A 16,952-nucleotide genomic window follows, 5' to 3' on the forward strand; every position below is an offset into this window, starting at 1 on the left:
GCATACATTATTAAAATGTGTAACCTCACTGGAACTCTTCTGTAGGTGTATAATTCAGTTACGAACAGAATGGTGCAGGATATTCAGGCACAGATAAGGTCACTGATACCACACTCTGAGTAGTTATTCACTAGTTCAGTCATCTTCATTTATATTGTTAATTAAATTACGTGACCTTTTAAGAGTTTATTGAATGGTGATTCATTCAAGCAAGCAGTAGTAGACTAGAGATTTCAGGATAATGAACGCAGTTCACATGAGGTGAAAATATCCAGAACTACAACGCTTTATATGTGTAGAAATCAGTTGAGAGAGGAACTGAAGAGGAAACTAATGTGTAGAGTATATTTCTAATACCTGAATATTTTTGGATTTCTCATGCTTGTTTTTGTCATGCAGTGCTTGTGTGTTAATGTCATGAATCTCTTGTATTTGCAATACAGACCTGTCAGACCCTGGTCTTTACACATGTTTAAAAGCAGGACGCCTGTCGTGTGGTTTAGTAGTACAGAAGTCTGTGAGGGTTGTGTGATAACTGGACAAGGGTAGTACTTCTGGAGGCCACCTATCTACTTGCCCTGCTGGACGTTCCATATACATTCTTTCCAAATACGTCTCTGTTCCTCACATGACTTTTATGGTAACAAAGGAAGCCATCAAGCTCTGTCTAGGGTGTAAAAGGCACCTAGAAATGCCTGAGCTTTAGATCTGAAGGAAGGAGAGGATGATGGTGTCTCTTCTCTCAGCTCTCTGGAGCGACTTTTGTCATAAACCTATGTCAGAACTACACTCAACCGCGCTGGGACTTCTTGCAATCCGACAAACCCTTAGAAAGCTGCCTCATTTACACTCTCCTTAGCAGCAGTTTCAAACCCAGCCGTGTAAGAACACAATCAAGGTTATACCACAAAGTTTAAGACAATACTCATTGGCTGCCCCGTGAGTGTGGGGTTAAGTACCCTAATTTCTCCTCCTGCCAAGGTCAGCCAGGTCTGTAACCCCACACAGAAAGATGGAACAGGCACATGGACCCCAGACAATGACGTGGATCCCCAACAAGCAAAACAAAACTGTCAAATAAAATTATCCACTGTAATCGTGTAGTGATTAATGGTCACGTTAACAGACAGGGCAGCATTGATCAAAACCTCCGTTTCTGCCGGCTCATCCTGACATGACCACATCCCAGCAGGACCAAGCTTGTCCTGGTCCTACTCGGCTTCCCTTCAAGATGGGAACGAGACACTTGTGTCGTGGACAGGTCCAAATAAAACAAAAGTACAACAAACTGATTATTCATCTTTTTTGTCATTAGTATTATAATGACTGTTGTTGTGAGAGATTTTTTTTAAAGAATATAAATTGTTCAAGGCAAAACAACTCAGGTTCGAAGATACTGTACAGTTTGGATATACATTAGTAACTCAAACTAAATTCAAAACTGGGAACTGAAAGTGTTTCTTTCCACAAAGAGTTGTGGGAGTATGGAACAAGCTTCTCACTCAGGTGATGCAGTGGCTCTGTGGCTAAGGATCTTCTCCTTTGGCTGGAAGGTTGCTGGTTTGTATCCTGCGGCCGGCAGAGGAATCCTACTCCGTTGGGCCCATGAGCAAGGCCCTTAACCCTAACTGCTCCAGGGGCGCCGTATAAATTGCTGACCCTATGCTCTGACACCAAGCTTCTCTCCCTGTATGTGTGTCACATGGAGAGTAAGTTGGGTTATGTGAAAAAGGACAAATTCCTAATACAAGCAATTGTATATGGCCAATAAAGTGATCTTATCTTATGTAATTTACATAAATACCCAGCTTCTTTCAAGAAACAGCTGGATGAGATCCTTGGATCAATTAACTAATAAGTAGCAGACAAGCTGGATTGGTCAAATTGCCTCCTCTCATTTCTTGGATGAAGTATTACACAATGCAGTGCAAATTTTGCTCAGTCCTTTCTGTTTTCCATTAATCAAAATAGACTAGGGCAGTTTTCTTCAGACTGGTCCGGAAGAGCCATACTAACTTAGTATTTTTTCGGAAGAGCTCGGAACGAATTAATTGGATCAGTCAGTTGCTTAATTAGTTGCTCTCAACATCTCTGCTTATTGGCCATTTAACTATGGTTTATAAAATCTACAGAACTGCAGCACCTGGATGTGTTTCATATTTTGAAGCACTTGAGGTGCAAAACCCTTGCATATACAATTCACTTTGTATAAAAAACCGGTAGAACTTTTTAAATAACGCACAACCATAAGGGCAGGATACAAAATCGATTAACATCCACTTTGGTCTGAAAAATTATCTAGTGTATTTATGTTCATTTACGTAAATGAGAAACTTGTCATTTTCTTACGTTCCAAATGTAAACTAACACTGGCCAGGTTAACTAATCAACTGCCGGACCAATCCTGGAGAGGCTATGGACAGGGCGACTGTTTTAAATGTTTTTAACTTAAACTTAATCAACTCCTATAATTACTGATCACATCTTTAAGTCTGTGTTGTTGTTGTTTTGTTGCACGCATCAATTAAATCATACAACTAAGCTCTTAACTGTTTCAGCCAGATGATCAGCATTATCGATATGATCTGAGGAAAACTGGCATTATTGCGATTCTTCATAAAACATTGCAAAACTATTTCAATTCAGATACATTATAGCTATTGCCGATTAACGTTTTTATTCAGATAAATGAATGATAAATCAGATTCGAGGATATTTGTTAGAAAAACACATTTTAAATAAAGTACAATACAAAGCGCACGATGTAAAATCGATTGACGTATTTCTGTCATTTGCAGGCTCACGTTAGTAGTAAAATATATTTATGTGAATATGAATACAAAAGTGATTAATTGATTTAAATCGGATATTTTCTAATGACCTACATAATATGTTCCAAATGTGCTGTATCTGCAAAAGTTCTGTGACAGTTAAAAAATAGTTTTGTTGATGTATTACCGCAACATAATTAAAACGTGTGTCTGAAAGGCTCAGTTCAGCAATCTTGCAGATGTGGTGAACTACATATCCCATGATGCTCCGCATAGGTAGTACTTAAAATATCCGTGTTACTTGCTTTGTAGTATTTTATACTTCTTGCTTAAAAATATTTCATATAGTACAGATATCTGCGATTCGTGTTAATTTGAATTATTTTCGGCTCGTTTTAATGATATCCTGTTCCACGGGACCGAATATACCCGGAAGAAATGCGTTGCGCCGGCCTTGGACTTCCTTTTCGTCGACAACCCAGGTCTAGGTAGGGAATGGCGGCCTCTTTCTTCACATTAAATCCGACTTTAATCTCTTTATTTTTTACTCATCCGCTCTAGTTTTCTACGTTTATACTACTAATAAAACCTGTATATTTGGTATACGACTGCAAGTTGTGCCTAAGGCTGTATCTTAACGTTTTTTTGTATGATGTGTTCAGTATTGGCCCTAACCGATGAAACACAGTCTGCTTGTCCTGTAAATGTCTGGAAATAGACGCGTGTCTGGGATAGGTTTTAACTGTTACATTAAAGCATTACTAGAGGCCGTATTTACACCACTGCAGCTTTAATATTTTTTGTGACAAGAGTGCACTTTATCTCAGACGCCGGGATCTTTAGGGTTATACTGTGACTGGGTGAATGTGAATCAAGTCGCAACAAAAGTGGGGTGGTCATTGAGAAACAAGTGCCTCGTGCATATTCTGTGGAAATTCACGGTAGCCTTGTCCCGATCTCAACAGACAGTGATTATTGTATAATTAGTAATGAAACTAATTACTCAGGATTGCAGCATGGACGTTAAGCGTTTTCATGTGCTCTCCTCCTTTTAATTGAGTGAAAGTGCGTTTCTCGAGCTGCAAAAATGTCGTGGCCTTATGAAGTCGTAGTTCGCAATAAAGATTTTGAATTTCATATGGGATCATATAAACTCTTTCAAAGTGACCCTCCTAACCCCCCATGCAGTTTAAACGATTTCATATTGACATGCAGTACCTCTGCTTGTCCTCCTTGATCATCTCCTGCCCTGAACCCTCAGGCCTGCAGACGCATCAAATCTGGACTCTGGAGTTTTTTCTGGCAAATGTTTTTCTTTTCAATGAATGTTGTGGTCTCCGCGGATTGGAAGGCCTTGAATTAGGACCCATGGTAGCCAGTCCTACCAGCACTGCTAGAAGAGATTGCAGTCCGTATTGGTCCATCTCTACCTTCATGTTTTGCCATAAACACCTTATTTTGACTTTATGTTGGCCTGATCTGGCTGTTTTGAAATGCATCGGGTATCGTGCCCTCTCCTTGCTCACTTGTGCATTGTTTTGTGACTTTGTTTATACAGTGTTACCGTAAGCTTTTACAGCCAAGGTGCAGTAGACCTTTCATCTTTCTAATAGATCCCGATGCCAAACAAAAGGTTTTTTTTTTTGCTCAGTAACAGTCCCAGGTGTTCTGGGCCTGCCGCCGTTCTGATCACCAAGGAAAACCACTAGAAGGCAAAACGGGTCGAGCTTGGGCATCTTCGTCATTCGGTTCTGTTGCTCTTCTTCCTGTGTCCAGGGCACAATGGGTCGCGTCATCAGAGGCCAGAGGAAGGGTGCTGGGTCGGTCTTCAAAGCTCACGTCAAGCACAGGAAGGGTGCAGCAAAGCTCCGATCCATTGACTTTGCTGAGCGTCATGGCTACATCAAGGGGATTGTGAAGGTGAGGAGTTTGGGGAGGAACTGTACACTTTCTAGCTTCAGATAATCTCAGGCCACTTTAATAATAAAAATAATGGCTCATACGTATATAAAGCGCTTTTCTGGACACTCCACTCAAAGTGCTTTACAGGTAATGGGGACTCCCCTCCACCACCACCAGTGTGCAGCATCCACCTGGATGATGCGACGGCAGCCATAGTGCACCAGAACGCTCACCACACATCAGCTATCAGTGGGGAGGAGAGCAGAGTAATAAAGCCAATTCATAGATGGGGATTATTAGGAGGCCATGGTAAGGGCCAATGGGAATTTTGTTTTTAAACATATCTATGAAGTGGGTTCCTTATATATGTATATAGCAGTGGACCCACTTCACTTCTGAGGTATGGATTTCACAGTGGACTAGTGTCACCACTACTACTGTGGAACCATCCATGGTTTTAATAATAATAATTATAATAATGGCTCACACTTATATAGCGCTTTTCTGGACACTCACTCAAAGCGCTTTACAGGTAATGGGGACTCCCCTCCACCACCACCAATGTACAGCATCCACCTGCACACAAAACCTCCACCTGTTTTCAAACATTTCATTGGATTCAGGGGTTTTAGTGATAAGAGTTCAGGTAGCATTGTGATAAATTGTTTTGTACAGTTTGTTTATTGGCGTTCTAAGTAATGTCAAGTCCTAAGGGAGACAAATGTGGCTAGACTTGGTCACTTTCTCCAGGACTCCAGCAGTCCAAGTTTAATATCAGAAGTGGTGAAAGTTTCTTTCCAAGCAGACTCGCAGCTTGCCAAACAGAATTCATTTCAAATAGCGTTGGAGGCCTACAGCATCCTGCAAGGGTATTGTAGTTGCAAGGTTTTGGAAGACGTTCAGGATGTATTCAGGTATTCTACTGAATGCTTATATGGGTGAATAAGGATTTTACTTCAGTAATTATGCTTTATGATTCCATAAAAAATAGGCAATCAGTTCATTTCATTAGTTGGCTGCCTAATGTCGGCACATGTGCCCTCGAGATGCAGGTTCGGTAGTGAAGGGCACTTCAAGATTGCGGGTGGCGGCCTCGTCAGAGTGGTCTGTTCTCTTTTCTCTCCCAGGATATCATTCATGATCCCGGCCGTGGGGCCCCCTTGGCCAAGGTGGTCTTCCGGGACCCTTACCGGTTCAAGAAGAGGATGGAGCTCTTTGTGGCAGCCGAGGGCATCCACACCGGCCAGTTCATCTACTGCGGGAAGAAGGGTGAGGTCCAGCGGGGCTGCGGCAGATTTAGCCATTTCAAACGGTGCAGCCGCAAAGCGTTCGCTTCGAATAACGTGCCCTTTCCCTGCGGTTCTCAGCTCAGCTCAACATTGGGAATGTGCTCCCAGTGGGCACCATGCCCGAGGGTACCATTGTGTGCTGCCTGGAAGAGAAGCCAGGTGACCGTGGCAAGCTAGCCCGTGCTTCTGGAAACTACGCCACTGTCATCTCCCACAACCCCGAAACAAAGAAATCCCGAGTGAAGCTTCCCTCCGGATCCAAGAAGGTCATCTCCTCGGCCAACAGAGCTATTGTTGGTAAGACCAGCGCGACCGGACTGAACGCCTGTTCATTTTCTTGCCTGGGTTGCTGTTTATGTGCTTACAAGCAGCACATTCCATAGGGGAAGTTGCCCTGCTGTTGGCAACGTAGTCACCATTGAGAGTGCCAGTGTTATTGTCCAATATCTGACAGATGAGTTATATCTGACGCTTGTATTTCAGTACCACTGTGTCAGTGTAGCTTCTCCACGGCCAGTCAACGATGGAGAATCAGGTGTCTGGTTGTACGGCTGGTTTGAGGCCAGCGCAGCACAGGCGTGACGCTGGTAGATGCATCCTTCACTCAGTAGGGTAGCTGACTTAAGAAGCATGTTCAGCAGCACACAGCACCATAGCTTTCCAAGAGATAGGAATTCCAGTTAGCATCTGGGGTACCTGCAATTCCCCCTTCTCTTCAGAAAAGGTAGTCTACCTTCCAGAACTTCTTTTCACTAGTTTTTGAATACTGCCAGCTTTCAGGTGTATTAAAGGGAATGAAGAGCACAGGTGAGACAGTGGTCATCAGCAGAGGAGTACTCCCAGGTACCCTCCTACCTTAAAATGTTAACTGCTTTGTGTGCAACTACTTTTTATATATCAGGATGTATGTATACAGTATTTTAGTTAATGTTATGTAGTATTTCACCAGTGCTAAAGTATTTATGCATGTATGCATATAATGTGTCTGTGCTTCTCAGGTATTGTTGCTGGTGGTGGTCGTATTGACAAGCCCATCCTGAAGGCAGGCCGTGCCTACCACAAGTACAAGGCCAAGAGGAACTGCTGGCCTCGTGTCCGTGGTGTGGCTATGAATGTAAGTACTCCCTGTTTGCAACATGGAGTTTCTCTGGCTGAGTGGGAAATGATCTTGGTGCTCCTGAGAGTTTCTTTGAAGAGTTAAGAAATGTCTGTTCCTGGACTAGTATTTTGCTGTGGTGACAATAAAAATCCCATATAAACTCTTTAGGATGATCTTATCAAAATGTCGCTTAAGGGTTTTAGTGAAAAAACAAGTGTTCACTTATGTACACTATGCTAATGATTTACAATGGAGAAGGTGACACTGGGTCGTCCAGCTCATTAGGCTGCTAGTAGCTGGTAAAATGTCTTGGTGAATTTAGGAAAGGGTGATTTCTGGGTGTCTTCCTTCAGAATACAAGTACAATGTTGCTAAAAATTTAAATTGCATTACCTACTTGGAACAACAATCTGGCAAGCATCCAGCTTGCTAGAACATAGCGTAACATGTTAGTACATATAAATTGTTTTCATCACAAGAGTCCTCGCATACTGACAGAGGAGAGCCCTAACATTAATCCAATTATTTTGGAAGTTTCATATTCCAGTATTAAAGTTGTCAGTATTGTAGAGTTCACTAGGAAATATAAATTGATACTGAGAGGATATATTGGGTTAAGAAGTGTTAGTTTTCTAGCTCCAGGGAGTATATGTTTACAGTGAGCCCTGCTGTGGTTACCGGAGTTGATGCTTATTTCCTTCTCTGTCCTTTAGCCTGTTGAACATCCCTTCGGTGGTGGTAACCATCAGCACATCGGCAAGCCCTCCACCATCAGGAGGGACGCCCCTGCTGGGCGTAAGGTCGGTCTCATCGCTGCCCGTCGTACTGGCAGACTGCGTGGAACAAAGACCGTCCAGGAGAAGGAAAACTAAATTGCAGTGCTTCATAATAAAATATAAAAAAAATCAGCTTTGTGGTCTTGTGTTTTTCTTTTGCCAACTATGGCTTTTTGACTATACTTTTGACTACTTCCACGTTCTGTATCTGTAATGCTTTTTCTGTGATGGTAAAAATGTGTCTTGGCCACATCTACATTGTACTGTTGGACGGCATTTCTCTACAATATTACTGACATTTTCAAGTTCCTGCAGGTGTGAGGCTTCATCTGTTCCAATAGGTTTCACCCCCCAGTTTTTTTAATTGATAGATAATTGAGATGAAATATTGAGAGGTGATGTGAACAGAAGTGGGGCAGAGGGCAAGGAAAATGTAGATATTGACTTATTTTGGTATTGAGGAAGATGGTAAAGGTAGCAAATGAGGTTATACAGCCTTGTATGTATGGGTATATAGCTCATTAATACATGAATCTCATCCAGTATTTTTGAAAGAGTCCAGGGTATTGGCTTCAACAACTACGTAGATTTTCCATCTGATCGAATTCCTTTGCTGCCTCTCATTTTACATGGGAGTGAAACTGATTGCTTTACCTGAGGATTCCCTTTTTTAAAGTGTTAACGTTAAATGTTGGCCCTTGTCAGTATTGCAGTGGAAAAATTAGGTTGGTACTACAGTTGTTGGTGAACCAGAATTTCTAATCCTTTCTAAGAATCCTTTCACAGAACTTCTAATTTCACAATTGAAAGTGCTGCAAGGTCTTAATTGTTAAGGAGCTTGAACTGCTTATAAAACTGTTAACCTTGTGCTGGCTGAACTCCCCTCTGGGCTTGTACAACCTACACTTTGTAATTCCACATTATTTATTTTCATTCAGCTGATAGAACACACCTGCTGGGCTGTGCATCACTTAAGATAGGGCTGCAATTAAGTGGTGGCTGAAGTTGGTTCCCTTCTATGTGAAAAGTCCTTCATAAATGTAAGGAATTATTAAGCACATTTTGCCTGTAGTAATCTAGCATAATGCTACAGAGAACCGACATTCTGAGCTCCTATGACCACAGCGTTGTTATTTCCACAACATCAAATTTGATGTAAATATTTGCCTCCTGTATGTGTATTCCAGGCCATTGCTTGATGAGTAAGCCTGTGGTTTTTTGCTTAGTTAAGTGTAGCTTCTCATACATACTGTACTACCTGAAAGTCAGAGTTGCTCATCGCAATATGCAGCTTTGTGAGATATGAACCCAGGCTTCAGAGCAGCCTAGATTGCAATCCTCTAGTTCAAACTGCAGAATCTGTGCAGTGCTGGGATATAAGGTAAGATATACCTTGTTGGCCATACACAATTTCTTATTAGGAATTTGTCTTTTCACATACCCCAACTTGCTGGGGCACACAGAGAGGAAGAGAAGCTTGGGGTCAGAGCACAGGGTAAGCCATTTATTCAGCTGTGGGGCAGTTGAGCAGTTGGGGTTAAGGGTCTTGCTTAGGAGCCCAATGGAGTAGGATTCTTCTGCCAGCTGCGGGATATGAACCAGCAACCTTCCAGCCGCAGGTACAGATCCTTAGCCACAGAGCCACCGCACCGTCTAGAAAGTTTTAGTCTTAGAAAGAAAGAACCCCAGATCACAGCAGCACTCAGAACCCACTTCGAAAAGAAATCTACGCATCTGACAGGAGCCCACGACGGATCTGCTATCTATTATTCTGTGATAGTTTGGAAATGTGTTTTACACATGCAGCATTTTTGAAATCGCCGAAATTTCCCTTTTCCATTCCTTGTGTTTTAACATGCGGCTGAGGTCATCGTCTGGTCGGATCATCAGGCTCTTAATTACTGGGTAAGAGGAGGATAAGCAAATCAATTCTCTATTTGCAAGAAACAAAAAAAGATGACAGGCGAGTAAAAACAAAGCCATGTAAATACAATCACTGTCTTTGTAAAATATTTTATTAGTGTCATTCTATCAGTGTTGGTATCACATTCACATTTTCTGTTTTTGACGCCAACTCGCCCCAGCCTACAAGGTAATGTGGCACCACTGGCATGGTTGCCCATTGGTACAAATAGTAGCAGATCTCGACACCCTGCATGTGGAACACAGTGTTATTGACTTTCCTATCTATCCATTGTGCGTACCCACCCCGTCATATAGCGTCGCGCACATCTAGAGCCTAACTTGGCCTACCCTCACTGGTCTTGGTCTACCAGCACCAGTAACTCTGACTGAGATCTCCTGTCCCGGTCCTCTCCATGCCCAAACACCAGCACTACTAACTCTGCACATTATCTAGAATAAGAGCCCCCTAGGTAAAGAAAATACATATTTGACAGCAGCAGTCAATTTTAAATTTGAAAACCAAAATAGAAAAATAAGTAAGAAAATCGTGGGTCATTTTGAAGTACCTAAACAGCTATCTAGAATCACAGAACATTAGCTTTTTGATCATTCAAAACCACATGTTTTTTTTAATACTAATATATAAACTGGATAGTACCAATATATTCGTTATTATAATATTCCATCCATCCATTTTCAGCTTCATCCAGTTCTCAGGGGAGTTGGAGCCTATCCCAGCAAGCAACAGGCACAGGGCAGAATAAACTCTGGAAGGATGACAGTCCATCACACCAGGGCTGATTTCCCCAGAAGCCAATTTAACCTCCCAGTATGTTTCTGGACTGTGGGAGGAAACCCAGGGGAACATGGGGAGAATATGCAGACTCCACACAGACAGCACCCCAGCTCCAGCATTGAAACCAGGACACCAGCACTGTAAGGCACCAGTGATAACCACGGTGCCAGTCTGCAGCCCTAGCATAATATTTAAAATATATAATAATCTATTTAATCGTATTAAATAAGTAGTAATATATTTAAATACTAATAAATACATTATCTGTCACAGTGGTTATAATAATCCCTGGTATTGCAGCCCTTTGATCTCTTTTTGGGTTGAAGAGTTGGGAAGAAATAAATCCACAATGCTCCTCGTGTCAATACTGATGTCTGCCAGCAGATGTCGGCACTGTGGGCTAAACTGTGTCTGGAAAAGAGCCCAGAATTCTTCTTGGCAACAAACACCTGTGCAAAATCACCCAGTCCTTCTGTGCAGTCACTGCAGATCCTCCAGAGGAGCTTCTCTGAAAGACGCCAGGGTATCAACAACATAGCTAAGTAGCTGGTTCTGGATTCCCACAACAGTGTGTGCGAAGTGCCTCCAGTTTTCTGTGTTAAGACACATTCTTGCGACTAAGCTTGCGTCTGAGTGCAAAAAAAACCAGGAATCCTTCACATAACAAAGGTAGGTAGGTCCCCTTTTCAGGCCATGAAGGCCCATGGGAAAATGGGGGGCAAGGGCCACCATTTTTCTCAACCATCTGACACTGGAGGTGGAGGTGATGTGGTCAGCATCACAATCTGGCCAGCCTATTACCCCTGGAAGGATTAACCCCCAGTACTCATTTGGAAAGCAGGCAGAGTGGACCTGGGAGCTGTCTGGAAGGAGTTAGAGCAAGTTTCATCAATCACTTGCCCCTACCTGGGATTGAACCCAGGACCTTCTGGTCAGAAGCTAAACACCCTTGCTGTCTGAGCTACCACAGCTCCTTCCTATTATGAAAAGCATTAATAAAACATTTTTGTTTAAGTTCTATATAATTCGTGTCTGGTCCTTTTCACTGGTTGCAGCCTGTCGAATTAAGAAGACATTTGAAAAGTTCTGAGCTGTGCCAGATATGTGCTGCTCAGTGCTGATTTACTGCAGCAATCTCTTGCCCATTCGGTCTGATGTAACAGCTGTGTTTCCAAACAATCTCAGCGTGTCTGAGAATGTCCCAGGCTGCAGTCCTTTGACTGCCAGGCACACTTTCATTGTTTGCAGCAAAATGCTTGTGACATGTTTCCAACACATACCAAAGGCTACTCAGGAACAAAGGCTTTTCTTTGCACTTACAGATGTAGATCGAAGACTTGGCTGTCAAATGAACTAATCTCCTCCTGCTCAAACTGAGTTAAAACACAGACAATTCGGAAGAGTTCTGTTACACCACATCACAGTTCCTTCCCTGATATTTTAAAACACAATAGTAAATACACATCCATCCATTTTCTGACAACTTCTTCCATTTCAGGGTGGCAGGGGAACTGGAGCCTATCCCAGCAAGCAATGGGTGGGACACACCCAGGACAGGACAACTCTCCATCACAGGGCAAAAAAACACAAAAACACACACACTCACACCAGGGACAATTTTACCAGAAGCCAATTAAAGGGGAACTACACCACCATTTTTATATTTTAGTGTTGAAAAAGAATCAAACCACAACAAAAGTAAAAAGTACACAGTAACATTTAAAACCTCTAATTTACATCCCAAAATAAGACTAAATTTCCAGGTATGAGGTATGCGCGGTGCCATATTCCACATTTCAGAAAGAGGCAACAACACTTCCAGTGAGTTAAAGCGGTACTATTATAGTGTAAACAAGCAGGCTTGCAAATACATCTTTTTTAATCCAACAGAAATATTGCTCTCAATTTATAGACAGTTTTGCTGACAAATACCACTTAACTTGTAAACTCTGCATGCAGATTATGTTGGAACATTTCTGTGGTGAGATGTCTAATGCACAACCTGTACATTATTTGCTCGTATGTAGCATTACATTAGTCATTACAGTGACTAGTGAGCAAGAAGGGCCACTTCACATCACAATTCCCACAAACTCTTGCTCTCTCCCATGATGGCGACCACATGGCAACAGTCTAGTGGATGGATGTTTGTCTGTTATGCCTTTCGGCACTTAGGGGCAGCAACATCCTGTTGCTGTTAGCATAACATTTGGGGTTTTGTTATGGGACAGGGCTGTTCACCTTGTGCCCAACCTTCAACATGGAGGACCTGGTGCCCAACGAGGGACACAAACCCACTACCCTGAGATTAAGAGTCTCATGCTCTACCAATAGAGCTAGCCGGGGCACCTAACAATCTAGTACTTTCACCAAATTCACAATTTTGTGCTTAATTTGAAATTTGTAACTTTTTTCTATGCCATCAATGATTTTATTTTATTACCGAGATTTAATAACTGGTCTGGGAAATTGGGAAATCAGCTCCACTTTAACCTACCAGCATGTCTTCCAACTGTGAGAGGATGCAAACCCATGCAAACACAGAAGAACAGACAAACTCCGCTCAGATAGCACCCAGAAATTGAACCTACACACTCCTCTTCTTGAAAATGCAGGGTCTTCCTAACAAAGGAAAAGTGCCAGAGTAAATCAGGACTGGAAACTTTACTGGCTTAGATTCCACACCAGTTTTTATTTCTGTATTTTCTCATGCAGAGGTCTGCTTTTAAAAAATACTTGCGCCCAGACACAGGGCTTCTGAACCAGTGGTGTATGCAATAGTCAAGTTCCCAAGTTAATGTTGATTTCTCTGTCCAGGCTGTTTATTTCAATATGGCGAGTGTCCAAATCATCTGTAAATCTGCTTTTCTTCTTTTATTTTTTTTAGAATGGCTCCAGACAGGATGAGTCATTGCTTTAGAGTTCAGTCACAAGCAAACTGAAGCTCACATCAGTAATTTCACACCACTCACAGCGAGACACTGAGGAATGGGCATTTTAAGTGGTGCATTTTATTAAAGGGACAGAAGAAACTGTTTCTAGAATAATTATTTGAAGCAAGCAATCTTAATCACATCGGAAATGTTTGGTAATAACACAAAAACGTATATTTCAAGTGTTACAAATGTTTTTCTCTTACTCTGGCAAAAGTGCAGAATAACCTTTTTCCATAGTCACAAATCTTTTCAAACCACTCTTTCAGTGACATTATAACTGAATTTGAATCAAGTGGAGTGCTGGGTTGTCCAAAATTGATACATCTGACTCTTTGATTGAGCTCCATTTTTCTAGAAAGCGGGCATATTGAAAAGGAGAGACAATACAGAGCATTGGTTAGGGGCCTTAACAGCAGGATTGTGGGTTCAAATCTCAGGTGGGACAGTGTGTAGCTACTGGACGTACAGTACTTTAATGGAGTAATTGCTCCATCAAACCCACTTATACAACTGACACTGTAATTTGCCTGTAAACATAATCTAGAATTTTACCCCTCTGCAGTGTCACTTTGGATAAATGTATCAGTCTACTTCATTGTGTGAAACCGGAAATTGGTCCATAAAATGGAGGTCCTCAATAAATGTTCATTAGGGATGGCAATAAGCAAGCCTTTCTCCCCAGCTGTTCTGAGTCATAATCATTCTTGAAATCATTTCTCAAAGCTGTAATATCTCGTGCAAATTTCTTTTCTTTTTACATTTTTCATCCTTCACACCATCTCCACCTGTACAGCTGCCCCTTGGTCACCCCTCACACTACAGGAGGGTCCCATCTTACAGCCAAGAGGTCTAAGCCAATTTCTCACTAGGCCAAAATAAAGTAGAGAACCGCCATACGCAGCCAAGTTTATCATAACCAAGTCCACCCCAAAACCATCACAAAATGTACTACAGTTTATAGGATGTATATACACTGTTCGTTTGCACCCTACGCATGCTGACGCAGCTACCCACCTGAACTACCAATACATTGTTAGCTGAAATAACATTTTTTAACTAAAAGAAACAACAATTATCACACTAATCAGCTAAAATGACATGAATCCCTCCTCTGCATCCAGCGAATGCAGGCTCCTCCTCACCCTGCCTCCATATTAGCACTGCCACTGTAATGAAACGGGCAATAAAACTGTCAGTGAGCCTGTAATGTTGTCTCCAGCCTGTCGCTCACCACACTGCTGGTACAGAACTGGGGGTGTTCTATACAATAGAAAAACAAGACCATGTTGAGATGCAGATGCTGGGTAATGGGTACCTGGGGAGAGGGCAGGGAGACGCTCACTCACTAGCTAGATTTCTCTCACAATCCTTGTCTGTCGCAAGGCTAATCTGAAAGTCGCGCTTAACAACTGATATCATTGCATTCCACCCTGCTCTTCTTTCATCCATGACCCTCTTGGCCGGTCCGGATCACAGATAAGTGAAATTGCAAATGTTAAATCCACAGATGTTGTGACCCCCATGGACTCAATAAACATCCTCAGATGCATCCACTTTTTGGAGCTTGTAGCCCAGTATGTGTTATTCAAATGGACACATTAGAGGAATTACATCTTTGTATGAGATGCTGGAGATCTTGCAGTCCATCTCTCTTGGCTGTCAGTCCTTGGGCTGAAGGAATGTGGTTGTAAGACCTACTGTATATGTCACTCATAATAAATACCTGCTGATAGTTAAAGAACATATCTCTTGATCTGCACTAAGAAATACAGCTACTTCAGGAGATCTCAACTTCCTCTGCTGTGAGTTTATTTTTCTATTCTCCTGCAACTGACAGGCTTTTTTTAATCAAATCTGCAGGCTCTGCTGGCACTAATTTGCAGCTCCAACTAATTACACACTCTCGCCTCCTGAAGGAATCGCACTGTGTGGTGGAGTGATGTGTGATTTCACGTGCTCCGCTCTCTCCTTGAGCAGTCGGACAAGAGTCTGTGGAGCCCAGCCAATCAGCTCTGTACCACTTGATCCCCAATATATCTGTTGAGGCCATAAAGTCTGCATAGCCAGGCACTTAGCCGGAGATAGGCTCTATAGAGGGCACTACACCCTGCTTTTCTACACACAGAGGCAAACAGTTTCACATGGTACAAGTAATAGGTTTTTTCAATGTTGAAAAGAGAAGAAAGAAAACACGTTTCAGCCCTTGGGCCTTCTTCAGGTGTGAGAAAGACTGGGCAGTAAACAAAGGTAATGTAGCGGGAGAACAAAAAGCTGGGAGAGAGGAGAAGCGAGGGGCGGGAGCAGGGGACAGAAAGAGGACAAACAGGAAGTGTGAAGTCAGGATAGGTGAGGTGAGGAGAGGTGTGAAATGAAACCAACAATGAATAGAGAGAATTTAGAAGAAAAGTAGTCTGTCGTTGAGAGAAGGGGAAAGGTGTGATCCTAGCTGCAGGATAATTTTAGTTTCTGTAGTCTTTCTGATGTGGGAGTTAGGAAAACCATCTTTGAGAACACAGATGGAGAGATTAGTGTGATCATGGCCGTCAGAGGTGAAATGAGAAACAATAGGCTTGGAGAAATGTTTAATCTTCACAGCCCTAACATGTTCTCTGAAACAGTCTCTGAGTCTCCTTCCTGTTTCTCCAGTGTAGATAGCTGGGCATTTACTGCAAGAGATACAGTAAATAAGGTTGCTGGAGGTACAAGATGTCATCTGAGTGATCTGGAATTGTCCTGAGCGGCCTTGAATGAGTGTGGTGTTAGATATGAACTTGCAGGTGATACAGCGAGCTCTGTTGCAAGGGAAAGTGCCTGGTGTGAATGGTTGTTGAGGGCGGTCAAGGGAGCTGTGAACAAGAAGGTTACGCAGATTAGGTGGTCGGCAATATGAGATGATGGGGCAGTCAGAAAAGAGGGCCCCAATGGAGGGATCATCCTGTAGGATGGAAAAGTTGTGGTTAATGGTCCTGGGGATAGGAAGTGTGTTAGGGTGGTAAGGAAGCACCAAAGGAATGTGGTTGTTACGGCGGGAGTTCCTGATCGGGTTGATGGTCCGGGGGGTGTTTTGGGCTCAGGCAAGGGCCCTGTCAATAACACTGCTAGGGTATCCTCTGTTGATGAAAAAGGAGTACATTTTGAGGGCTTGGTTCTGAAAATTGATCTTGTCGCTGCAGAGTTGTCGTAAACAACAACGGCTGAAACGTTGTGTTTTCTTTCTTCTCTTTTCGGCATGGAATAAACCCATTACCTGTTCCTTTGCAGCCTATGCATGCTGACGCAGCTGCCCACCTGAACAGTTTCACATGCTGCTTTCCTCCAGAATTTCTTCCTCCATAATTATTATAAAACATTTGTAAGTCTTCATACGGCGGGAAAAAATGCAAGATCCTGGGGGGAAACCATAAAAGGCTTTTGTGGTGGAGTGTGGAAATCCTGCCCAGTTCTTTGGAGGATTCTGAATTCCGCAATTAAGATTCGT

General features: G+C 42.5%; 1 protein-coding gene across 1 annotated transcript; it reads left to right on the plus strand.

The window, feature by feature from the left end:
• The first annotated feature begins 3,146 nt into the window (after nt 1–3,146).
• Nucleotides 3,147–7,969, plus strand: rpl8 (ribosomal protein L8). The gene is made up of 6 exons (XM_088605119.1): nt 3,147–3,259; nt 4,548–4,691; nt 5,801–5,942; nt 6,041–6,259; nt 6,961–7,076; nt 7,775–7,969. The coding sequence occupies exons 2-6, from the start codon at nt 4,554–4,556 to the stop codon at nt 7,931–7,933; spliced, it is 774 nt and encodes a 257-aa protein (XP_088461245.1). The 5' UTR covers nt 3,147–3,259; nt 4,548–4,553; the 3' UTR covers nt 7,934–7,969.
• Nucleotides 7,970–16,952: the final 8,983 nt, after the last annotated feature.

This window comes from Lepisosteus platostomus, chromosome 2 (genome assembly GCF_059453375.1).
Source record: "Lepisosteus platostomus isolate fLepPlt1 chromosome 2, fLepPlt1.hap1, whole genome shotgun sequence".
NCBI classification, from domain to species: Eukaryota; Metazoa; Chordata; class Actinopteri; order Semionotiformes; family Lepisosteidae; genus Lepisosteus; species Lepisosteus platostomus.